Source organism: Dermacentor andersoni, chromosome 10 (genome assembly GCF_023375885.2).
Source record: "Dermacentor andersoni chromosome 10, qqDerAnde1_hic_scaffold, whole genome shotgun sequence".
NCBI classification, from domain to species: domain Eukaryota; kingdom Metazoa; phylum Arthropoda; class Arachnida; order Ixodida; family Ixodidae; genus Dermacentor; species Dermacentor andersoni.
The window spans coordinates 38167131-38193165 of NC_092823.1; the positions used below are offsets into that span (position 1 = coordinate 38167131).

A 26035-nucleotide genomic window follows, 5' to 3' on the forward strand; every position below is an offset into this window, starting at 1 on the left:
GAATGATGTATGAAGTCCACTTAATGTCCTTGCCGTCGTCAAATGTGGTATTTCTTATGACCCTGCTCAAGCAGCAAAGCCCTTGCTTTTCAAAATGTTTGTACATTTCTCACTGCCATTGCTACACCATGCCTGAGGGCTGAGAACGCAGTATCCAAGACACAGCAAACGTAGGCTACCAGAGCAAGGATTGTTTATTTTGTGGCAGTTGTTTCTTAATAGCCACCCATCAAAATCAGGCAAACAAATAGAATCAAGTAAAACTCGACGCATGCATAAACAAGCACTACCACGGACTAGCATGAAGCTATGCACGCGTACTGGCAGCATAGTTTGCATTGTAAAGGTTTACTAGATGCATAAAAATACTCAAGTAGCAATGATGAAGGCATCCCACAGCTTGATATTTGTCTAACACAACCTCTTTAACACTTGCAAAGCGCTCTTGAATGAGAAAATGTGCTGTTTCCAAAAAAGATCTCAAAGCAGAGGTAGCATTGAAAGGGTCACTTGCCCTTGTGATGCCTCAGGTGCTTAGTTAGGTTGCTTCTACATGCAAAGGTCTTATGGCATAAGTGGCACTGAAATGGCCTCTCACGTGTGTGAGTGCGGAGATGATCTCTCAGAGTGCACTTTAGCGAGAAGCTCTGAGGGCATGAAGGGCACTGAAATGGCCTCTCGCCTGTGTGGGTACGCAGGTGACCAGTAAGAGTGTGCTTAAGTGAGAAGCTCCGAGGGCATGAAGGGCACTGAAATGGCCTCTCGCCTGTGTGGATACGCAGGTGATCAGTAAGAGTGCGCTTAAGTGAGAAGCTTCGAGGGCATGAAGGGCACTGAAATGGCCTCTCGCCTGTGTGAATGCGGAGGTGTACATTGAGATGAGTCTTTTGTTGGAAGCTCCGAGGGCATGAAGGGCACTGAAATGGCCTCTCGCCTGTGTGAGTACGCAAGTGCACATTGAGACGACTCCTTACTGAGAATCTCTGAGGGCACAAATGGCATTCAAATGACCGCTCGCCTGTATGGACGATGGTGTGTGCTTTCAGATGACACATACTATCAGTCTTATAGTCACAGAAGTTACAGTGGTGACGGCGTCCCTCAGGTGACTTGTCACTTTTCGTAATTGCAGCTTGACAGCTGGAAGGCCTCGATGCTGCAAAAACAAATTAGAACAGGTTACCATAGTAATGCTTTTGATTTGAAAACAAAATTTTAATTATGAAATGCCAATGAAAAAACTCAACATACTAATACTGACAATTGCTTTTTTCTTCACTGAAGAAATACTGATTGTAATTTCAGATTAGACCAAACATTTGCTGAATATGAATTTTCCAATGTATAGGTCACTTTTCTATAAATCGCACCCCCCTCAAAACGGCAGTTTTTCTTAACAAAATAGTGTATGAGTTGCACCAGTGTATAAGATGCACCAGTTCAGTTGGTAAGCAACTTAAATAAAAAAAACAATACGATGACATTTCACTTCCTGAATGCAGGTCATGCGCAAGCATGATATTTTACGTATTTCTGCCATCATGGTCGCTGCGATCTACCGTATGAAGTCCAAGGGCAATAACATCGTCCCTGTGCGCTATCTATGCTGTATGTGCGACTGAAAGTGTGCGACAGTGAGTCGCATCGTGCACAAAGGTGGAAAGCAGGAAAGCGGACAGAGGAGGAAGGCATGTACTGTGGTAGCAACTGTGTAGATTGTGCAACGACATTCGCGTATATTGAAAGTGATCTGCAGATGCGACGACTTTGGAGTCAGTTGACTTGTGGACTTCCATCACTCATGTTGCTGCTCCGTCCTTCTCGCACTGTGTGCTTTCCCAACTCTATCACAAAAAGAACCCGGTACCGCCATAGCGCGCATACAACCTGTACAAACTGCCAGAGGAGGTCAACCCAGTGAGTCACTGGAGGCCATAGCATCCAATACAATTTTGACAACTGTTTACTTCAAAAAAAAAAAGGAAAGAAACAGGAAAGTGCCATATACAACTTGCACCGGTAAATAAGACACACCAACGAAAATTTCCAAAAGAAAAACAACTTATCGACTGGGAAATACGTTATGTGTGATTGCTTAGTTTCGAGTTACGGCAGCCAAGTTCAGTGAGTTTGTTTCTTCAAACAGTGGTGTAATTAAGACCTATTGCCTGTAATAAGTGAACTTGCAAGTGCTATCACTCAACTTGCCTTGGAGCACAAGACACAATCAAATGCTAAAGGTGCCGAAAGATTACATCTTACAAGTGCAAGAATTAAAACATCACCAAAAATTGAAAATGCACATGCATTCAACAAACACTGCAACTTTTAAACTGAGGCAAATTGACCAAACAGAATTTGTAATCAACATTAAACAGTGAATACTATTAAAAGAAATGCTTACATGCAAACATAATGAAAAGGCTGAAACAGTATAATAACCAAAGAAAGCGCCAAGGAAGAACATACAGGAAAAAAATATGTGAGCGTAGCAGAAAAATATTGATCATATTGTGTAGATCAGTAACAATACTGGAGGGACCAGTCACAAAGAAGCAGGAAGGTTTACAATGTACAGCCACGAATAAAAAGTAACATTGCATATTATCAAGATGGTAGATGGTAGGGGCCACAACATGACGCTCTTCATCCATCAGTGACATACACCTAGCGAGAGAAAGAGGACAGCAAAGTGTTATCAACAATGAAGAGAAGCTCAGGCATAGTTACCAGGCCAAGAAACATTACAACACACAATGCAGTTGTGAGCTGCATAATTACAACTAGTTCATGGTTTAATATGGTGGTTAAATAGATGTTTTCTGAGCTATTTACTATATAACACATAGCAAAGTAATTTCTGTATGCAACACATGCTAACCTGTCCCAGCGTTTTTCTGAAACTGGTTTCTACTTGCACTGTACACACCCCAAATCTAAACGCACAACCAAGCTCAATGGCAAGATGCTGCAATACTGTTCATGTACATTTTCATAACTTGAGCTGTTTCAACACGAGACATTTTGTATTGCTAAGCACAAACAATGTCAATGACGTTAACAGATGCATTCATAAATGAGGTAAACTGAAGAAATAAATTATGCTAACCTCGCACAGAAGCTAAGTTCAACATCTCTTCTTGCATTGCTTGCATCACCTGGCTTAGTTCAGTGCAAGTACCGCGATCAGTAAATTCTGGAGAATGCAACTAATCATCTGCCACAGTATGCTATTGCCCTGTTACCCCTCAAAAAGTACAAGATGGGAGGCATTGTACAGCTTAATGTAGACTGTGCGAGGTGTTCGTCTGGAACTCCATCGTCTATCTCATTGTGTGACTTAGCTGATTAAGGAGAGGTGCAAGTCAAAAAACTATTTTTGTTTAAAAAAATAATGTTTGTAGATTTTTATTCTATATTTACGCTTCAACATCGTATTTCTACATGCAAGAATGCTAAGACATTTCCCCAGCAAGAATATTGCGAAAAATGAATCTAATGGGGGCATCGCAGCTGTAGGAGCTTCATATTTCCATTCATGCCCTACAAATGAGGTTCGCAACAACCACAGATATATTGGCGACATCACAAGCTTTCCTGGTTCAACAACAAACTAGCACTGGCACTGGCTGAGTCGACACCAGCGGATTCTTCACTTTTCACCAGTGCTTAAGCAAAGGCTGTGCTTCTTACATACGAGAGGATGATGAGCAACAATGTGGTGCTTTGTTGTATACTGCACAAGCTCCAAAACACGACAAATAATTTCAACCACCAGCAATTGCCTTCATGCTGTGGAGACAGTCACTTCTAAAGCCATACTGTTGTACAACTGAAGTTTTCAGGAGGTTCTACAGGAGTTGGTAATCATGCCAACTCGGCAACTATTAGCTCTGGGAAACCAAAGAGACAAGAACCAAATAATTTGGTGGAATGCATGTTATTGCTAAATGCTTTCATCAAAGTACAGCAAAGAAAGCCCGCTTGAAGAGCGAAGCTCACAAGAGTTATCAGATCCACCGACACAGCAGGAAAATGTTAAACTGCAAAAGACTGTTCTGCGTTCTCGGCAAATTTCATGCAATAAATAATATGCAACAGTAATACCAAGTTTATGAGCTTTCACCTTCATTTTCATCTTTCTTTTCAATCTTTGTTGCTTCAATCATTCATTGTTTTTATGAGTACTTGTGAACAAAAGATGTTTGTAGTTAGCAAGGCCCAATCGAAGCCAAATTTTGTGTGCACATGTACAAGAATTCCGAGGATGCACGTGTCTTGCAGTCATTGTATTGTTTAAAGATACCAATTATGAATGCTCTTGATAACTACATGTATGATTAAATGTTTTACTTAGATGATACAGTTAGAAGAAAAGGATTTTCTTGGCTGATTTTAAATATTCTTTATTAAACTGCATATAGAAATTATCAAAAATCTCTACTAGGCTCCATTTTCAGCCAGAACCTTGCACACTTTTCCATTCCAGGGAGCACACAAAAATAATGTTCAAGTTGATGTCAGGTTCTTATGAAGCTGTATAGGTTCAGATTCGTGTTAAAATGGTAAATCCTTGTTTGTGTGTCCCTTTTATTGGCTGCCTAGTGGTAAGGAAAGCATTCCTGTGGACTTGCAGGCTGCAACAGAAGCTTTAAATGAAGTGTTTATGGTTGTCTCATAAGTCTTTATTCACCAGAATATTACTAGTGCCAGCACAAACTTCAACATTATGGCATCAGTGCATCAGCTAATAAAATGTTAATGATATGGGATTCTTACTCCTTTTATTAAATGGTACGGACACGAACCTGCAAGAAAATACTAGAATAGTTGTTTATGAATTTACATAGATATGCTCAGTCTATGGGCATCTTGCGCTGGAGTTTGAGGTATAGTAGCGGCGCCTGGTGGCGGCGCGGGAAACGACATCTGGGTCGTACCAGCTTGGGTCGTATTGAGCCCTGGCTGTGGCGAAGCACGTTTCTAGCCCGAGTTTTGCGTTGATTCGCACTTTTTTTTGCCCTGTTGTGAGTGCGAAAAGGCTCGTCACTTCTCACAGACCTCACCGACCACGCTGCGAGCTAGCCAAAGCCTATAGTTTAACGAAAACGGACTCTCCGTGAGACGTAATGCTGGAAGCACAAGGAATCGGCGACACCGATCCGGAGAGACCTAGCTCAGCCTTGAAAAAGCGTCACCATCGTTACTTCTGCGTCGTGGGCTCCCATGAACAAAAAGGCCTGAATCCCAATACAGATTCTACCGTTTTCCTTCTAGGCCTCGCGAAACGGAGCGTCGGGCGCGCTGGATAGCTGCAGTTCGTCGCGCTGGATAAACGAAACTTCGTGCCATGCTGACTGCTTCGCCTGTCTCGAAGCTTGCTTGATTATCTGCGTTCTAAAATTCGGTCTTTTGCACCTACAGTCCCGACAGCAGACCAACATAGCAGCAGGCATGGCACGTGATTCACGATTCGAGACCTGGCCACAGTGGCAATTAACAATTCGACTAGTGCGAAGTGGTGAAGTGACCAGGTGTGTGCAAAATGACCACAAATGGTTGGGCTGATTCGGTGGCAATTCGCTACCACACTACGAGCAGCACAGGTTAGATAGTTAAATGTGCTCATCCTTGACCTCAAGCCAGCACGTTGAGGCAGCGCAGTAAGGTAGTATTGATTGCAGCACATCGATGTTCGAGCGCTGTCATTAAAAGCTTCATCAAGCGAGCAGTGCACGAGCTCGTGCTGCAGCGTGGTTTGCGCATACGTTACTGCGAGCTCATCAGTTATTTGTCAGTTGCTAAAGGGACAGATCGCCGCTACTACATTGCAGGCATAACTACTTGTATAGCACATGCAGTCAACAAAGATTGCAGGAGGCCCACCGTTTTGCAGCATGTCGAAAGACCGCTACCATCGCAGCGCTTACGATTGTGCGCTCGAGCAGTTTGTACATCGCGGCATGCTGAAAGACCGCTGCCGTCGCGGCTTGTACCGTCGTGTGTTGCGAAATGAACAGTATGCAATAGTTGCCTGCAGTGCTAACAGTAATATACCGCAATAAAAACACATACACGGAAGAAATAATGCTTGTGCTCAATTTGTACCATTCCAGGGAGCACACAGAAATAATCAGATAAAACGTTGAGAACTTATTATCATATCATTAAAAAAAGAATAAATTTTCTCTTATGCATGAATTCCATCTAATTAATTTTAATAAAAACACTAATATTTGATGTATTTCAGGGAAATATTAGCAGAGAAAGATGAAGCACCAGCGCCAGCAGTACTGTCAGTAGTGTAGTTGTACCAATGTAGAAAAGGAGTAGGCATATGCCCATTAACACCTGTCTAGAAAGTTAAATTGCTACTAAATATTTGTCATAGCAAAACTTAAATTGCTCATTAATAGTTGTCATACCAAGTGCATTCAATGGCAATAACAAGCAAACTTCCAAGTGCAATCGCTCAGATTCTCTTGGAGCAGTCAACAGGGCAAAACAGCATACGAAACTGAATAAGTTGATTACATGCTATAAGTCCAAGCATGGAAATATAGTAAGCAATCATTAACTGGAACACTGATACCTCAATATATCGGCTAAGTTGAAAATTTTCTTCGGCTTGGTGTCAACTCCATGTATTTTTCAGTTCTTCTCTAGAGATCCTCTTGTGTAATACTCAGGAGAGGTATCTCGAATCTCTGAGTTAACAGGGTTTTACTGTATGAACAAGAATAAACAATGCAAAGTCATCAAACACGATAATTTATTTAGTGCACTAAAATAGGTTTAGCTAACTGAATTTGTATTCCAGGATATGAACAACCAATTACAACAAAGAAACGCTAGGTGCAAAAAGATAATGACATACTGCCGATTCATTTGGCAGTAGTTGCCCGATTTTGACATGGCCCCGATTCAAATGCATGCACACTTTCTATGTTTGCAAAGTAGAACACGGACGTAGAAATGACATTAAAGCTCCTTAAGAAAGTAGAAATCTAATGCGTGCCCAATTTTTTGGTAAGAAAAATTGGTGCACAATGGCGCCCGGCTTTTTAAAGAGGGCTTCGCCATGCAGTTTCATAGAGTTATCTTCGCATTAATACAGCCGCGTTTTGTGGCAAAACATACAAATTCTGCAAATGCTGTTTTGGTTTATTGTGCGATTGCAGCGTGCAGGCAATTTCCGGCTCAATTTTATTCTCAAGAATGAAGGTAGGCACGCATCAGAATCGGCTAATTACTGTATTGGGACATTGTGAGCTAGGCTTATTGCTTGACAATTTTCTTGGAGAGAGAAAGAAAGTGGCACTTTCGAGTAGCGATGACGTGTGTTCAATGGTACCACTTCCTTCTAAGGTCCATCAAGACAGACGCTGCTACTAGAGGGGTCATTATTGGGGCCTCAGTAGGGGTCAGTCGCCCGCCTGTTCACTTGTCAAGTTTGAATTATCCGGTGATAGCTAACCTTAGGATCGAAATAATGGATCTTTGGGAGCATAGAAATACATGGACGTTGGTCAGGACTCTCGGCAGGGTTAGAAATAACCAAAAATTGAATGAACCGGACCCAAATTAAGCCCGTCCATTTTGTTCAAGAAACCATTCTCAAAAAGTCAAATCTAATATTTTATTTGTAAACACAATGAACTATAGCTTGCTTCGAGCTCGGTTAAAAATAAGAGGCTTATAGATTGTATTTACATGGCTCAACTACAGACATATCTAAATGCATGCAACATTGTTTGCAAACCGACATACATTACACTGCAGAGATTGTAAATGGAAACCAACTGCTTTAAGTTATTTTGTGCACTGTGACTATGCCAGGAATGAATAACAGAACAGCATGTCACCCAATGCACGTAGAATGTCGAATTCGTTCAAGAAGACAAGAGCAATGCTTTAGCTCTGCATATTGTTTTAAAGGGGCAAGACCATCGTGTGATTGGGCAAATAATAAATTGTTTTGCCTACGTCGAGACCACAAATTCGCATACAGGTTGCCTAAAAGTGAGGCATGCATAATGAACCACAAGGAACAATTGGGCAGAAATTATATCTGGAAGTGGTGCAGCAACTGCAGCTCCCCTACAGAAGTGTCATTAAGAATGCCACTTAATTTCATTGTTTTCTATCGATTAAGACTCCAATAAGCGATGTTTTCCAGATATTCAAGAGAAGTGAATATTCAAACTTTGAAATAGTGGCTTCTCAAACAATACGGAAGAAAAAAAAAAGCAACAACTATTTGATTTGCATTACAAAATTTTGAATATTTACATGGGAGTAATAAATATCTTTGAAGTATTCTCCCATTTTTCAAGTCAAACTGCTGCCCAGTGCCAGGCATGTAGAATGTGAAAGAATGTGCTGATCAGTTGATTACACTACCACAGTCCAGTCTAGAAAGGGTGACCAAATGAAACATCTATTCCATGCACATCCAGCCATAGCCCAAGTGTTTGTTGGGTATGAGTTTGAGTATGTTTGGCGATTGCAGCCATTAACCCTTTGAGGGTCAATGACGTAAATATACAGTGCCGCGAACAAGTCCAAAAATGGTCGATGCCGTATATTTATGGTGCCGTCTGTATGTTTAAGAAGCGCACCAAATTAATAACTTTTTCTTTTCTATCATGTGCTGCCACTATGTGGGAATACAGCGAATTTTTGGTTTTCCCAGTTCTCGGTTCTCGTTGCATGGTTTGTTTTAGAGCTAGTTTGCTGCAGCGCATCTATATTGACACGTGAACTCATTTAGCTTTTACAAGTGAGTGCTTTTACCGTCTAAGAAAGGTTATCTCTCAGCGCAGGACGCTTCTACATGTATCGGAAGTTTCTAGAATGTTATCGATGCTTCTATTCGCTGTCTGTTATTGACAAACCTTGTGTAATTTGATTGCATGCATGCGCGATGCGATGGCGTACAACTTTGTGGAAGTCACGCGGGTCCCAGCGATTACTCTGGAACATTCGACGACTGATCTATAAAAGCCGATGCACTTGTCTCGCTGATCAGATTTTTGACGATTGCCGATCGCGTTCGCCGCTGTCGCCATTTTTTGAGTGTAGCCTGTTTTTGACAGCACAAGATCACCCAATAAAACGCTAGTTTCGTCTTTCCCAGTTTCGCAGCTTTCTTCACCATCACTACCATGTGACATCTGGTGGATGTGCTTTGTGTTCATGTACTGGATGCCCCCACAAAGCCGTGACCGAAGCCCGAATGTGGAAGACAAGACCAACGTCGCCAAGAACCAGCGAGGTAGCCGCAGGCTGCAAGGACTGTCCCCAGAGCACGGACTTTTGCCTGAGACGACCAGGAAGATCGTTGCCCAGTCAGCCCCAATGGCAGCCCCAACGTCCCCCATCGTGCTGCAGCAGCCAAGGGAGCCTCTGACGTTCCGCGGTTCAACATTCGAGAACCCGGAAACCTGGCGTATGACGTATGAGAGGGTCGCTGCATTTAACAGCTGGAACAGTGACGACAAACTTCAACATGTCTTTTTCGCATTGGAAGACGCCCCCAGGATGGAGTTCAAAAACCGAGAAACCGCCTTAATGACGTGGGACCTGTTCCGAAGCGGCTTCCTGCAGACATTCACAAGCGTCGTATGCTGAGAATGAGCCCAAGCACTACTAGAAACCTAAGTGAAGCTGCCTAATAAGACCATCGCGATTTTTACAGAAGAAATGAGCCACCTATTGCGCCACACCGACCCGGAAATGTCCGAGGAGAAGACAGTCCGCCTACTGATGCGTGGTGTAAAGGAGGAACTTTTAGACGGTATGGTATGAAGCCCACCAAAGACAGTCAACGAGTTTCTTCGTGAGGCCACCAGCACCAAGAAGACACTGGAAATGCAGAACCGGCAATTCAACCGCCGCACGAACTTGACAAACTACGCTGGAGTTCAGTCACTTGCCACCGACGATCTGGTTGAGACTATCTGAGCGGTTGCGCGGGAGGAGCTACAGAAGCTGTTCCCTTCATCACAGCCTCAAGAGGCTTCAATTGCCGACGCTGTCCGTGAGGAGCTCCAACAACAACTTGGAGTAGCCCCTGAATTGCCGCAGCCTGAGCTGCAAGCAATGACATACGCCGCTGTAGCCCGCCGTCACATTCTGCCTCCACGCCCATGGCAGGGTGCAGTGACGAGACAGTTCTGTCGTCCGCCACCACCCCCACTGCCAGCACGCCAACCCGTCAACTCACGCAGCGTTCCAAGGAAGACCAATGTTTGGCGCGCTCCCGACCACCATCCACTGTGCTACCACTGCAGAGAAGCGGGTCACATCTACCGTCGATGCCCATACCGGGAGATGGGACTCCGAGGGTTCGCCGTTAAGGCGCTGAGACCACAGCTTGGCGAACGACCTCGCGATATTGCCGACTACCTCGCCACCACTCAGTGGAGCCCTCGACGACCGCCCTGTTTGCCATGACCAGGCTGCTACCTGTCACCGCAGCGCCGACCATACACTGGTCCAGCCCGGAGCCGCTCTGCGAGCCCATATCCAGAAAACTAAAAGCAGCAACCGATGGAGGTGTGGTTGCTGTTTGTCGAACTGATGAAAATCCTCCGCCACCCACGAAGACGCCAAAGAGACTACCTCGACGACATGACACACCACTGTCCTGACGAAGTCCGGAAGCAAAGAATACACCGATGAAAGGCAACCTGACTACGCCACGTACCAGCCACAGGTCAATGCGACGCAGCCGTGATCAGACGCGAAGACCTAACTGTAACGCAAGACAAAGAACCATCGACTTCGATGTGCTTCTGCACGGCCACGCCGTCACCGCCTTAGTAGACACAGGAGCAGATTACTCCGTCATGAGTGGAACCATCGCCGCCCAGTTGAAGAAAGTTAAGACTGCATGGGAAGGAAGGCCCTCAAATTCAGACCGCTGGAGGACACCTCATCACGCTGACTGGAATTTGCACGGCAAAAATTACTGTTCACGACCGGACTTACCCTGCCACCTTCGTTATCCTCCAACAATGTTCACACGACGTCATTCTCGGCATGGACTTCCTTAACCAACACGGCGCAGTCATCGACCTGAAGTCGAAGTCGATAACCCTGTCGGAAGATCAAGCGATACCACCGGAGAGCTCTGGTAGCCACCATGCCTTGATCGTGCTCGAAAATCAAGTCAGCATCCCGCCCCGCTCCAGCATTGTCATTTCCAAAACACCTGCCGACGTAGAAGGAGTCATAGAGAGTGACCAACGACTACTGCTAGACAATGAAATTTGCGTCACAAGAGGGATGGCTCGACTGCACGGAGGAAAAACGAAAGTGTTGCTGACAAACTTCAGCCAGGAGTTCAAGCACATCAACAAGGGCACGATGATCGCGTACGTCAAGGAACTTCTCAAAACCAGCAAAGTGTTTGTCCTCTCGGATTCTGCCACTTCTACCCCGACGACCATAGTTCCTGAACCAGACTTCAACGTAAATCCAGGTCTCACCATAAGTAAACAGCAACAGCTCAGAAGTCTTCTCCGACAATGCAGACTGCTTTTCCACATCATCGAGGATTCAACAAACACCAGTTGCAAAGCATCACATAATAAACGAAGAGTGCACTCGACCACTCCACCAGAGCCCTTACCGAGTTTTGATGCGAGAACGTGAAGCTATTAGGCATCAAGTCGACGAAATGCTGCGCGACAACATCATCCAGACATTGAAAAGTCCGTTGGCATCTCCTGTAGTCCTGGTGAAGAAAAAGGACGGAACCCTACGTTTCTGCATCGATTATCGTCGATTGAACAAGATCACGAAGAACAACGTACACCCCCTTCCACGGATAGACGATGCATTGGATCGGCTCTGCAACGCTAAATACTTCTCGTCGATGGACCTCAAGTCTGGCTACTGGCAAATAGAAGTCGACGAGAGAGATCGCGAAAAGACCGCCTTCATCACGCGAGACGACCTCTACGAGTTCAAGGTCATGCCATTCGGACTATACTCGGCGCCTGCAATGTTTCAGCGCGTCATGGACACGGTGTTAGCAGGATTGAAGTGGCAGACGCGTCTTGTTTACTTGGACGACGTCGTTGTCTCCGCCGGAAATTTCAACGATCACCTTAGGCGGCTTGCGACAATATTAGAGGCCATCAAGTCATCAGGGCTCACTCTGAAGCCGGAAAAGTGCTGCTTCGCTTACGGTGAGCTTCTGTTTCTAGGCCACGTCATCAGCAAATCTGGAGTACGCCCCGACCCGCAGAAGACAGCTGCCATCGCAAAGTTCTTGCAGCCCACCGACAAAAAGGCACAGCGTAGATTCCTTGGCACGTGCGCCTACTACAGGCGCTTTGTCAAGGACTTCTCTCGCATCGCTGAGCCACTAACACATCTAGCCAAATGTGATGTCGAGTTCAAGTGGGAAACACCTCAGGCAAATGCATTTCAAGAACTCAAATGACGCATTCAGACACCGCCGGTACTTGCACACTTCGACGAAGACGCTGATACCGAAATCCATACTGACACCAGTAGCCTAGGCCTTGGTGCCGTCCTAGTCCAGAGGAAAGACAGACTTGAACGGGTGAGATCTTATGCTAGCCGGTCGCAGTCAAAAGCGGAAGGCAATTATTCTACGACTGAAAAGGAATGCCTCGCGATCATTTGGGCTACAGCAAAATTCCGCCCTTACGTATATGGCAGGCCATTCAAAGTTGTCAGCGACCATCAGGCGTTGTGTTGGCTAGCTAAGTTAAAGGACTCTTTAGGACGGCTGGCGGGGTGGAGCCTCAGACTGCAAGAATATGACGTCGCGGTAATCTACAAGTCCGGACGAAAACAGTGACGCCGACTGCCTATCACGCGCCCCCATAGATCCCCTGCCGCAAGATGACGAGTACAAAGACGCCTTCCTCAGAATAATAAGCGTGGAAGCCTTCACTAAACAGCAATGAGCAGACCTGGAGCTAAAAGGAATCGTCGAGTATTTGGAAGGGAACACCGACGTTGTCCCTAGGGCATTTAAGCGCGGATTGTCTTCATTCACGCTAAAAAACAACCTGCTCGTGAACAACTTCTCGCCAGTCCGCGCCAGCTACCTTCTTGCTGTTCCATCAGCGCTGCATCCAGAAGTACTCCATGCCGTACACGACGATCCGACCACTGGGCACCACAAATTCTCCCGGACGCTGTCAAGGATACAGGAAGCGTATTACTGGCCGCGTCTGACCGCCAACGTTGCCCGTTACTTCAAGACATGCCGAGACTGTCAGCGACGCAAGACACCACCGACATGGCCAGCAGGATTACTACAGCCGATCGGGATGAATTTGCTGGGACCGTTTCCAACGTCAACATCCGGAAGTAAGTGGATCATCGTGGCGACGGGCTATCTCACCCGCTTCCCTGAAACTAAAGCTCTCCCAAAAGGCAGCAAAGCCGAAGTGGCGAAATTTTTCCTCGAGAACATCCTGCTGCAACATGGTGCCCCAGAAGTCCTCATCACCGAGAGAGGAACGGCCTTTACAGCAGAGATAACCCAAGTCATTCTGCAATACAGCCAGACAAGCCACAGGAGGACAACTGCCTACCACCCGCAGATGAATGGTCTCACGGAGGGCCTGAACAAAACCCTCGCCGACATGCTAGCAATGTACGTCGACGTAGAACACAAGACCTGGGATGCCGTCCTGCCGTATGTAACCTTCGCTTACAACACGGCGGTGCAAGGAACAACACAGATCAGGCAGTTAAAGCTGGTTTCGGCAGGAATCTGACGACTACTTTTGACGCCATGCTGCCGCACATCTGCGACAAAGAGATTCTTGACGTCGCCACCTATCTCCAGTGCCCCAAAGAAGCCAAACACCTCGCCCGCCTGCAGATCAAGAATCAGCAGAGGAGTGACAGCCAACGTCGACGACGCTACGTTGAGTACCAGCCCAGCAACCGTGTTTGGGTTTGGACCCCTATACACCGACAAGGACTGAGCGAGAAGCTTTTACGTCGCTATTTCGGACCATACAAGATCATCCAACGCATTGGCGCACTCGATTACGAGCTCGTGCGAGACGGCATTTCACTTTCACAGTGGCGCCGCTCACGACCTGAAGTAGTTCATGTGTTGCGACTTAAGCCGTTCCACCAGCACTAACGAACTTTGGGGACGTCGCATAGCCAAACTTTGGACTTCTTTTTGGACTGTGTCACCTTAGACTTTGTTTCTTTGTTTTGTTACTTTGATTAAAAAGTGCCCTTTTTTGTTTCACCTCCCCTTATGTTTGTAGCAGCGGGACGTTGCCTTATGAGAGGGAGGAATTGACACGGGAACTCGTTTATCTTTTATGGGTGAACGCTTTTACCAGTCTAAGAAATTATATCGCTCAGCGCAGGACGTGTCTACATGTATTGGAAGTTTCTAGAATGTTATCAATGCTTCTATTCGCTGTCTGTTGTCGCCGAACCTTGTGTAATCTGATTGCATGCATGCGCAACGCGAATGGCGTAGAAATATGTGGAAGGCACGCGGGTCCCAGAGATTACTCTGGAACATTCGACGACTGATCTATAAAAGCCGACGCGCTTGACTCGCTCATCAGATTTTCACCGATCACCGATCGTGCTTGGCGCTGTTGCCATTCTTTGAGTGTAGCTTGTTTTTTAGGGCACAAGTTTGCCCAATAAAACACTAGTTTCATCTTTCCCAGCTTGGCTGCTTTCTTCACCGTCACTACTACGTGACAATACACTACCGCTCGTGCGGGTAGGCGGCAGTTTGGCTTTTGTTTCGCAGGCGGTTTCAGCGTCTTTCGCTCGCAAAACTGATGGCTATCTCATTACTAATCACTCAAAGGGCTACCGCTTCTTTCTCACTCGTTTCGTGCTCACAAGGGTGTGCACAGGAATGATGTGAAGGATGTGCATAGGAAGGATGCATGCACAAGGGTGCATGTGTTTCTGTTGCTTTGTTTTTTTTTGGACACTCACGAAAACTAATTGCCTCTGGTTGGCAATAAGATGAAAACTGGAAGTTTGTCACATGTTTTGCTTTTTTGATGGGCACACAACCACAGTTTCCTTGAGTGCGCGCACCTACGCAGTTCGATTACGCTATGGATGTACATATTAGTTTAAGAGCAGGAACATTTGAGTCTTGCGAAATATTCTCACGTGCACATTTTCAAAGCCTTTAACAATGTGTATAACAATGAATCAAATCTTTCTTTCTTATAAGTTTATTTCCTTTTTTATTGTTGTTATTCATGAATTAAGAGTACATAATATACCAATGCAAAATACTTTTTTCTCACTTTATGGTCACCCTAAAAACATTATGGTAATTTTTTTTGAAGTAAGTTTCTAAAGAGAATTGGAATCTGCAATAAAAAACATCGACCCTGGGTAGTCACATTTGGCGAAAAAAAATCGCCCCCCAAAGGGTTAAGAACAAATCGGTATTTTAGAATTGCATAACAAAAAAAGCTTATCTGGGTACGTTATAGGTGAGTTTGTGTATACCAAATCACCTGATAGGTCAAGCTATTTAAGGTTGTTCGCTATAATAGGTTTTGGCTGTATATTTCAAAAAAATTGGCTAAGGTTCAGCTTTTGTAAGCATAGTCATCACAAGCAAAATGTCTGGTTGGCTTCGTTTTGCCAAAACTATGCATATAGTGTTTTCGTAAAGTTAGGCCGCAGTCTTTCACACATGTTCCTATGGGTGGAAAGCACCACCCGGATGAAAGACGAGAGGAAGTACACAATACGCTCGTATTGTGCTCGCATTGTATACTTCCTCTCATCTTTCATCCGGGTTGTGCTGCCCGCCCATAGGAACCTGTTCAATCACCAACTCGCCCAGCTTGCCGTGTTAATTCTTTCACACATGTTACACACATTGTGGAACAGGTTGTCCGTAAAGTCAGTGAAACCTGGAAACTGCAGTCAAGCTTCCTGGGTGCCGTTGCTGAAATTGATGGCTTCGTCTCCTTCTCCTTATTTTTCGTTGTGTTGCTGAACTACGGTGGCAATTGCAGCACCTTTGATCCTGGCATACTTATGGGCTTGGCAAGATTCTCTTTAACAAGCTACTCAGGATTCCTTTTGCACCAGAGTTTCAGCAGGCAACTTAGCATTTGCTAAAGAAAATTGCAAAGCGAGTTGTGCTTTAACATTGCAAAGCGAGTTGAGTTGGTGTGTAGCATTCGGCCATACAGCCACTACTGCAAAGTGTAATGTTTCCACTAATGTTTTGATGACACACGTCATATTTTTTAGATAAAGGTATGCTTGTATACGCACTGCAACAAAGTAATCTACAATACTGTCAGTTGCTTAGCATATTTATCTTCTTATATCACAAACTTGACCAAAACTGTCTGCATCCAATGTTGGCAGATGTTATACGTAGTTTATGCCTGTGCCCAGTTTTCATTGTTTTGTGGTCTTCAGGACAATGAATGCCACAGGGCAACATAAATATAAGGGAATGTGCCCTGATCAAAAGGACGCAGCAGCCGGTGTTCCCAATACAATACCAAAACAAGCACTCTGCAAGAATAAGCCTCTGAATAACATAGCTAGGAACCCCACAAACATATACACAAGGTGCCCATCTTGCGTTGACCATGAAAGAGAGAGTCCTCCTTCCCTATAAAGCCTCAGACTATACATCACGGGCAATTTTTCAGAATTGTCTGCTGTAACTAATCTTCATTGCTGAGGTGGACTGCAAGCACGGCATACCACCCGTATGAAAGTTGCCAAATGCATATTCAGTGCTGGCAGCGACTGTACTTTCATCTTGACATAGCCTGAAGCACAGCAACCTGCATTTTGAAAGTGTAGGTGTACAGACTACCATAACGGCAAATTTAACTGTCCATGGGCAGCAAGGTATGTATTATAAGGTTTTTGTAAAAACATTTTTCAGACTCTTAACTATACTAACATTTTCACGACCCTTTTCAGGCATGAATAATCTGCCAGCAAATATTGTTCATTAAATGGCGATAATGATTTAGGGAATTAATGACACAAATCCTACTGAGGCCATAGCGGGACAAGATAATCGTGATTGGTTGGCTCAAGATAATGATAAAAAACAAACAGATAATTCATGTAGTAAAGCAGACTAAACATGCTGGTGTATAAGTCCAGAATAAAAAAAAAAAACTGACTCACTATAGAAGCCCCGAGGAAATGGATGCCCAGCGAAACTCTTACAAAACCACCGGTACAACTGCTAAGGGCACTATGCAAAGCTTAATTTATGGTTGAGGTGCTTGTTTTGAGCTTGTACTTTATTTAAACGTAAGCTGTTCTGTTTGTTGCACAAGATATTTCAATGATTGTTTGCACTGATCGCTTCACTTTGCCGAGTGCTTGTAGCCTCTGCATTGCGTGGGGGATGAGCCATTGCCAATGATAATTTATGCTCAAGGACAGACACCGAGATGCTAACAGCTTCACTGTAAAAGAAAAAGAAGACAAAGATTTTCTTAAAAACACTCTTGGGGACAAAATGTGCATGTCCCATGGTTAAAATAAGTACAATTGCAATGACAAAGAAACACTCACTGGTCCTAACATGGGGAATGGTCAAACTGATTTTAATTCAGCAGTCATGCTTGTGTGCAAGAAATTTTTTCCAGTACTGTTGTCAACTAGACATCCACGCAAATGTGCGCCAAATATCTAGCCTTGCTCTCGCAGTATATAGCCCGTGACATAAACAAGGGTGAGGGTGTTAGCTGTATTACTTTGCACAGCGTGCTACAGTTTGTAGAATATGTGAGAGTTTATGGACTAAATGCACCTTGACCAATTACTCCTTTTTTGCTTTCAGACGCACACATCTTGAAGTTCCTCTTCATTGTTTAAAAGGAATTGGAATTTTAAATGTTGGGTACACTAAATTAAAACCCAGGTCTTATTCTACTCTTTGTGATGCCAATTTGCATTCCTCACCTAACAAAGGATTTGGGTTGACTTGAGTGCTTGAACATCGAGGGGCGATTTTGCGTGCAGCTCAAAGTATGCCGCATGTCATTTCACCTATGAAGAGTTATGCTCATGGAGGTGTCAGGCTGGAAAGCTGCTTGAATTTATCCCAGTTTGCAAAACACACAGACACCACCACTTTAAACATAAGGGACATGCATACTCTTCAATTCCCTCTAGTAGCACTGGAACATTACCACTTCTTAAGAGGCTTTTTAATCATCAGCCATTGCATGCAAGGAAGTGAGCATGCAAAGGATGTGACGACTCTTTAGAAGAAACTATTATATACACTGCTAGAAATAAGTAGACTACTTTGTATTACTTATACTTGTCCCATAGCACATCTGAAAATTCTCAATAAGTTCACCAATAATATCACATGCCAACCTGCCCCACAGTGAGCTTTAAGTGCAGGTCTCCAACAAGGACGTATGGGGAAGGACGCGGACAAACCGGTGATCTGTGGTGTATATTAGAACACACAGTTATTGTCTTGTTAAATAAAATAGCTCGTATGGATACAGCTTCAAGTGACATATGGATACTCCCATGTTGACTGTACAGCAATTGCCATTACATCTGGGGAATGTGGAATAAAAGCACTTCAATGTTGTCAGTATTTAATAAGACATCTAAGATTTCGAACTTCAGGACGCTGTGATAAATTTTTTCATTATTCTGAAAGACTGTTATAGTGAAAGCCCCAAAATTAACCATTCCGCCCATCAGCCCATTAGTTCACAAGGTGTCAGCATATGAGCTATCCACGAAAACGTCGCTGTTGGGTCTGAACACGCGCTGTTGCAATTTTCCATGGATTCCGCTGCCACGCACCACCGAAGCACAATATAATAAGAGTGACGTGCGCAAAACATATGCTGACGTTGAGAAAACTACTGACAAAAAGGTAGCTTCATGTCACCTCCGAAATGGAATGTCTCTTGCTTTTTGCTTATATTTGACATTTCTTGGGGTGGATACCGCAACTTTCTAGCTCAAGGCAGACACCTGAACTATGTCAAAACACAAGCACGGCTGGAAAGTGCAAAGTGTGACTGCGTGGCATCCCCGCAAGTACGGAGGTTACATTTCACCGCATGCATAGCTAGCATTGCCACCAAAAGAAGCATGAAAGAAAGAAGGGTGCGTAGAAAGAAGGCTGAAACAAGAAAGAGACGCGGTTCCATTGCTAGGCAACACTTTTCTGGGTGGAGCAAGCGCTTACAAAACCTGATGCGCAGTCACCTCCGCTCGCCCACATTCTTTTTTTCTTGAGCACCCTCTCAGGTTTTCCGAAATCATGCGCCGCTACGTCCGCTCTCTGCGCCATGTTTGCTAGCTTACTGCTTCGGCTGCTGTAAAAGATATATGAAAATCATCATCTTCATCAGCCTGGCTACCCCCACTGCAGGGCAAACGCCTCTCCCATACTTCTCCAACTGCCCAGGTCATGTGCTAATTGCGGCCATGTTGTCCCTGCAACCTTCTTAATCTCATCCACCCACCTAACTTTCTGCCGCCCCCTGCCATGCTTCCCTTCTCTTGGAGTCCCATTCGTAACCCCTAATGACCATCAGTTATCTTCCTTCCTTATTACATGCCCCGCCCATGCACATTTCTTTTTCTTGATTTCAACTAAAATGTCATTAACTCGCATTTCTTTCCTCACCCAATCTGCTCTCTTCTTATCCCCCCCTTAATGTTACACCCATCATTCTTCTTGCCGTAGCTCCCTGCATCGTCCTCAATTTAAGTAGAACCCTTTTCGTAAGCCTCCAGGTTTCTGCCCCGTACGTGAGTACTGGTGAGACACAGCTGTTATACACTTTTCTCTTGAGGGATAATGGCAACCTGCTGTTCATGATCTGAGAACGGCTGCCAAATGCACCCCAGCCCATTCTTATTCTGACTATTTCAGTCTCAAGATCCGGATCGGCAGTCACTATCTGCCCTAAGTAGATGTATTCCCTTACCACTTCCAGTGCCTTGTTACCTATCGTAAACGGCTGCTCTCTTCTCAGACTGTTAAACATTACTTTAGTTTTTTGCAGATTTTTAGACCCACCCTTCTGCTTTGCCTGTATAGGTCAGTGAGCATGCATTGCAACTGGTCCCCTGAGTTACAAAGCAAGGCAATATCATCAGCGAATTGCAAGTTACTAAAGTATTCTCAATTACCTCTTATCCCCAATTCTTCCCAATCCAGGTCTGAATACCTCCTGCAAACACGCTGTGAATAGCATTGGAGAGATTGTACCTCCCTGCCTGATGCCTTCCTTTATTGGGATTTTGTTGCTTCTTTAGGGAGGACTACGGTGGTTGTGGAGCCGCTATAGATATCTTTCAGTATTTTTACATACGACTCATCTGCACCTTGATTCTGTAATGCCTGCATGACTGCTAACTTTTCGATTGGATCAAATGCTTTCTCGTAAGCAACGAAAGCTACATATAAGAGTTCGTTACATTCTGCACATTCCTCTATCACCTGATTGATAGTGTGAATATGGTCTATTGTTGAGTAGCCTTTACAAAATCCTGCCTGGTCCTTTGGTCGACAGAAGTCTATAGGCTGTTTCACATGGCTTGATTTTCAGTCAGCAACACAGCGAATTCCGTCGCTCAGCGACCGCCACAACGTCGTAGGCTCTCCACGACTGGATTCCAACAAGTTGGTCGCGCCGTCGCTCAGCCGCAACGATCGGTGCGATGTGGGAGGGGCAAGGTGTGTTTTACCGTGCATTGTTAACTCTGTGGAGCATAGTCGCGCATCAGTTCTAGCTATATTTTGGGTGTACCCACCAGCTTTTGCGGTTTAGGAGCTTCATAAACATTTTTTCTTTTCTTCCGCTTACACAATTTGTTTGAAAGAAGCTGCACGCTATCCAGGTCGGGAGAAGGACGCCGCTTCAACATAAAACACATACACACTTGATCGCCGCCGTCTTTAACCTCTTCATCCCTAAAAATTGCGCCAGCTGCTTATATGCATGCACACTTAACAGTAGTTTGTTCTTCTCCAAAAGCAAATACTCATCCAGGAAAAAACATTGCGGCTTTTATAGTAACAACGAAACCAGCCCACCGACGCCGCACCAGCCGCACGCTCATAACACTTGCGGTGTTGTGCAGCTCCTCACTCACCGTATCTGCAAGCTGTCGTAAAGTCTCAACGCTTTTAAACATTAAAAATGGTGTACTTATTCTATTATCGAACAAAAATAGGAAAATTCGAATATTTGACTAGTTTCCATGCTGTTTTTATTGGACGATGCAGGCATGGATACTTCGTGAGCAGGAGGCAACCTTGCACATTGCTGCGACGGTAATCGCGCTGCCGCAAACGCATGTGAAAGCTGTCAGCGAAAATCACTATCACGCACGCGGCAGAACGATTTTTTTCGCCCCAATCGCACCATATGAAACAGCCTTAAGGTGTTCCTGATTCCATTTGCAATTACCTTACTGTCATCTTACTGTCATCTATCTTACTGTCATTACTGTCATCTTGCTGTCCATTGCCTACCTTTCTAGGCAATGGACAGTAGGGTGATCAGTCTATAATTTTTCAAGTCTTTGGCGTCCCCTTTCTAATGGATTAAGATTATGTTGCCGTTCTTCCAAGATTCCGGTACGCTGCAGGTCATGAGGCATTGCGTATACAGAGTGGCCAGTTCTTCTAAAATAATCTGCCCACTATCCTTCAACAAATCTGCTGTTAACCGATCCTCCCCAGCTGCCTTCCACCTTTGGATAGCTCCCAAAGCTTTCTTTACTTCTTCCGGCATTACTTGTGGGATGTCAAACTCCTCTAGATTATTCCCTCATTATCAAGAATCAAGAAATCAGGAATCCTCAGATTTCTAAATATTAGCTCATGGTACTGAAGCATTGTTAACCTCACAGGGAAACTGAATAATGATCGTTATTCTGAAAAGTTCAGTATTCTGAAGTTTGGAGTACTGAAATACCTTTACATTGAAACTATAAGTCAGGAGGGGATTTCTGAAAACTTTGTTAATGTGGTATTTGTAGTAACGTGGTTTAACTGTACTTCAGTAGGTAATGCTAGATGATCTTCACCTCATCTGTACAAGAGGGGTCTTGTGGTTTGGCATGAGTCAAAACAGCTTACCTCCATGGGCTTGGCCAGAGCACTGGGAGCGTTGGCGAGTTGGAGGAGGAGATGGCTGGTTGCTCCACTACAGTTTCTGCGGAATTTTTACTGTTCCAAACCATGCATATGCAGTGGGGCTTACTGTGGGTGGAGAATAGGGTGAGGTCAGCAAAGCTATACTGTCCTCCTGTGGACACCACATGCTGCCTCGCAACCCTGTGAGCTGCATTGGCACAGTTAATGCTTGAAAACTGTACATGCCTTGTGCACACTTTGGAAAGATAGTTATATTTCGATATAATGAAGTCGTTAAAATTGCCAATGTGCTTCATTATATTGAAATTTCATGGTACTGAAACTACCTTTTATGCAAATAAGTACAGTCACCAAGACTTTTCTTACATGGAAAGGGGGCACAGAATTATGCATATTATCGGGCAAAAGAAAAAAGTAAATTTGAAGGAGAAAACAAATCATTTTGATGAATACTGAAAAAGTTTGCACGGAGACACAAGGTCAATGCTGAGAAATGACAGGGACGAGCCCTATTGACAGGACGAGCGCATTTTGATGAATTTGGGAGTCGGTGATGAACGATACGGTTTTATGCCATGACATCTTCAAGTCAGCGGTACAAATTAAACGAAGCCAGCCACACTTTCGCGTGCACATGGCGGATGCCGTGGCCAGTCTAATGAATAGAAAATATGCTGGAAAAGCGGTTTCATTAAATTTTTGCCCAACGGAATTATCTTTTCTAGTGTAGTCAAATTACAATCCGATGCTATCATGTCTGTACATTGTGTGTAAGTCGTACATTATGATTTTTCGATGTATTTTGGCTTGAGAAATTCAATTATTTCAGTAGCTTCCTTGGGCCACAAGGAGGGCCTTGGTATGTGTGGTTCGAGAATTTTTTTTGCCGAACCGACGTCCGATGCCAGATTTTCTGTGGCACAGGGCCCTTAACGCTATCACATTAATAGCTGAGATGGAAATACTTCAGTGATACAAACCCAGGATTTCAGGAGGCGAGCGCCACTGCCAAGCGACACACTCTCTTCACTTGCCCTGTCTAGCCTCCGCAAGCAAAATTAATTCCCGGTGTTGTCACATGCCAGAGCTCAAGAAACATGTCGTATACGTCACAGGCCCTGCCTTCATTTTTTTTCTCGTCACATTTTTATGGTGCCGCACACTTCCACTGATGGCGTCACACGCGAGCTGTAGTGATTGTCTCATTTTGTGGAGCACACGATTTTTCATGCTGTCCACGAGCATACCCGACTAGCAGTATAAATAAGTGCTACACGAACACTGAGGCAGACACAAGTGGATCAAAGAGCAACATTGCGCTGCAACACAGTAGAAAATAATTTCGATGTCTGCGTGCGGCTCCATGACGTGGGAACAAGCAGACGAAATGGAAGTAAATCTCTCTTGCCGCAGTGCAAAGTAAAACAAAAAACACAAACATTGAGTTTGTGTGTTTCATTATTTCTCTAAAGTTTAATTCGTCTACTCAAGCAACAGATTACACAAATAACAGATGTTCCCTTGAATAATTCTCGAGGTCACGTGTCCCTACGAGTGACTTCACAGCACAAACACGTGTGCGTAGCCACACTAGTATGTGTATGTCACCTTCAGGCTTGAAGCATGGCGGCCGCGACGGGAACGGCAAACAGCGTTCGGTTTGAAATTTCTAATCTTTCCGTGGCACGAAGCAAAGTAATATTTAGCAGACAAGATCATTAGCGCACAACGTATGCAATGTGCTTGCCAGCTCAGAATGCCCCGACCTGGAGAGGGGCCCTTGAAAGCAAACAGTGTGTGGGGAGCGACAGGATCTTATCGCACTTGGACTTAGTACGGAGCTTGAAGTGGCTCGACTTCGGCAGTCCCTTTTGCTGCGCGGCACGTGACTTGAGAAGTCAGTTTTGAAAGAAGCCGCTTGTACTTCACCTTCCGGTCTATAAGTCGCACTACCCTCAAAATGGCAGTATTTCCAAGAAACAGCCATATATAGGTTGCACCGGTGTATAAGAGGCACCTGTTCATTCGGTAAGCGATCTTAAAAAAAAAAATAGTGACATTTCACTTTGTGAACGCGAGCCACATGCAAGCAACGATATGGACACCCCAGGCACATTTCTGCCGTCGCAGTGGCCGCGATGTACCGACAAAGTCCAAGGGCGATAACATTGTCCCCGTGTGCCGCAGATACTGTATGTGCGAGTGAACGCGTGCCATGGTAAGCTGAATCGTGCACAAGTGTGGAAAACGGGAAAGTGGCAGCACGGGATACACTCTGGTAGCAACTGCTTAGATTGTGCAATGATGCATGCCTTATCTTGACAGCGATCTGCAGATGCGACGACTTCAACTCCACAGTGCTGCTCCGTCCTTCTCGCACTGCACTCAGCAACTTGATCACGAGAAAACCCCCGTACCTCCATAGTGTGCACACAACCTGTAGCAACTGCCAGAGGAGGTCAGCCAAGTGCATTTTCGGGAGGCCATAGCATCCAATGTCATCTTGACAGCAGTCCTTTAAAAAAAGCCATATATAAGTCGCAGCAGTGTATAAGACTCACTGACGAAAATTTCAGAAAAAGAAATGTGGCTTATACACCGGAAAATACGGTAATTCAATAACCTGACCATCTGTGTCCGTGGAAGTTTCTATTTACTGTCTCGACATCCCATTGCGGCGGCAGTGGAATTTCTTTATTGAAATAGTATACACACACTTCGTTATATTGAGGTTTGAAATACACGGTGTTCTATAAATAGGAGGTCATGATTGTTATATACTTTGTTATATAGAGATTTTTGTTATGTTAAAGTTCTTTATATTGCCGTTTATGTATATGTTTTCTTGAAGCTGTAGCAGGATTATTGCATTTCCTTTTCTGAAAATTATTCGTGCATGAAAGCAGTCAGCATGTGGACCACTGCCAGTTAGGGCACTTCACGAATGCATTCGCGTGGTTGTACAAGTTGTGTTCATGTTCACTGCATTAGCACACACGCAAGTTTCCCATGGCAAGACTGTGAGCTATGCCCAAACTGCTGGCATTTGGAGCATATCGGGTTTGAAATGTCCAGTGTCACTGAATGCTGAGGAAAGCTACAGTGTCTTTCGTGGACAGACACATTCAGTTAAAAGTGAGGACAAGGTATGGTTTTCATATCTCTCCTGGCTTTTTCGTTGTGTGCCAAACCACAGTACCTGCTTGGCCATGAAGCTTATCTAAGATGTCTGCGTCGTTGCCGTTTAAGGCCGTTGAAGAACTCTCTCTCCAAGAAGAGACTTCGACTTCGCCCTATAGCTGCCTGGTTAGCTCAGATGGTAGAGCTGCTTCCATGGAAAGGCGGTGGTCCCAGGTTAGAGTCCTCAACTAGTACGAATTTTCATTCAACTGCGAGGCTTTTCTTTCAAGGAACCCATATGGCTTTCCATTATAGCAACTGCTACGATTGGGTGGATTCTGATTTTCCCTTTATGTGTTTACAGACAGAACCCCATAGGTTTGTCAATGGCGGCAATGCGAAGGGAAAAAAACACTTTTGTACAACGCAGAGATGTGCCGCACTCGAGGCGCAGCGACTTGGTCACATCAAAATGCATGAGCATTCTGGCATGATGGAACGGTTTCTTAGATTGTTGAAAGAGCTGTTGCTGCTTTGAAGAGCATTTCGAATGGCAATTCTTCTTCCGAAGGTCGCACAACGAAGCAAGCGTCATTGCTATGCTTGGAACAAAATTGCTCTAATAAGCGAGCAGATCTATGCAAGAGTGTAGCTCGCTCAAATTCTCCCGACTTGGTGCGTTCATCACAGCTTTCAGGTTCTTCTCCAGCGGCTGAAGTTTGCCGCTGGTGATTTTGTGTCCTAGGTACGATACTTCCGACT

The 26035-nt window shown here is 44.7% G+C and overlaps 1 protein-coding gene across 3 annotated transcripts in view; it reads right to left on the reverse strand.

Annotated features, from left to right (window-relative positions):
• The window catches only part of LOC129381893 (uncharacterized), a 69793-nt gene that overhangs the window by 19650 nt on the left and 24108 nt on the right, over nt 1–26035 (reverse strand). Inside the window, exons 2-4 of one of the 3 annotated variants that reach the window (XM_072284787.1) lie at nt 24466–24668; nt 22136–22258; nt 1076–1156 (exon numbers count right to left, since the gene is read on the reverse strand). In XM_072284787.1, coding sequence (XP_072140888.1) covers nt 1114–1156; nt 22136–22258; nt 24466–24668 — 369 coding nt within the window. In that variant the 3' untranslated portion in view covers nt 1076–1113. Of the gene's footprint in view, nt 1–1075; nt 1157–22135; nt 22259–24465; nt 24669–26035 lie in introns of those variants that run through there. The other 2 variants (XR_011890426.1, XR_011890427.1) reach the window with 2 other exon arrangements.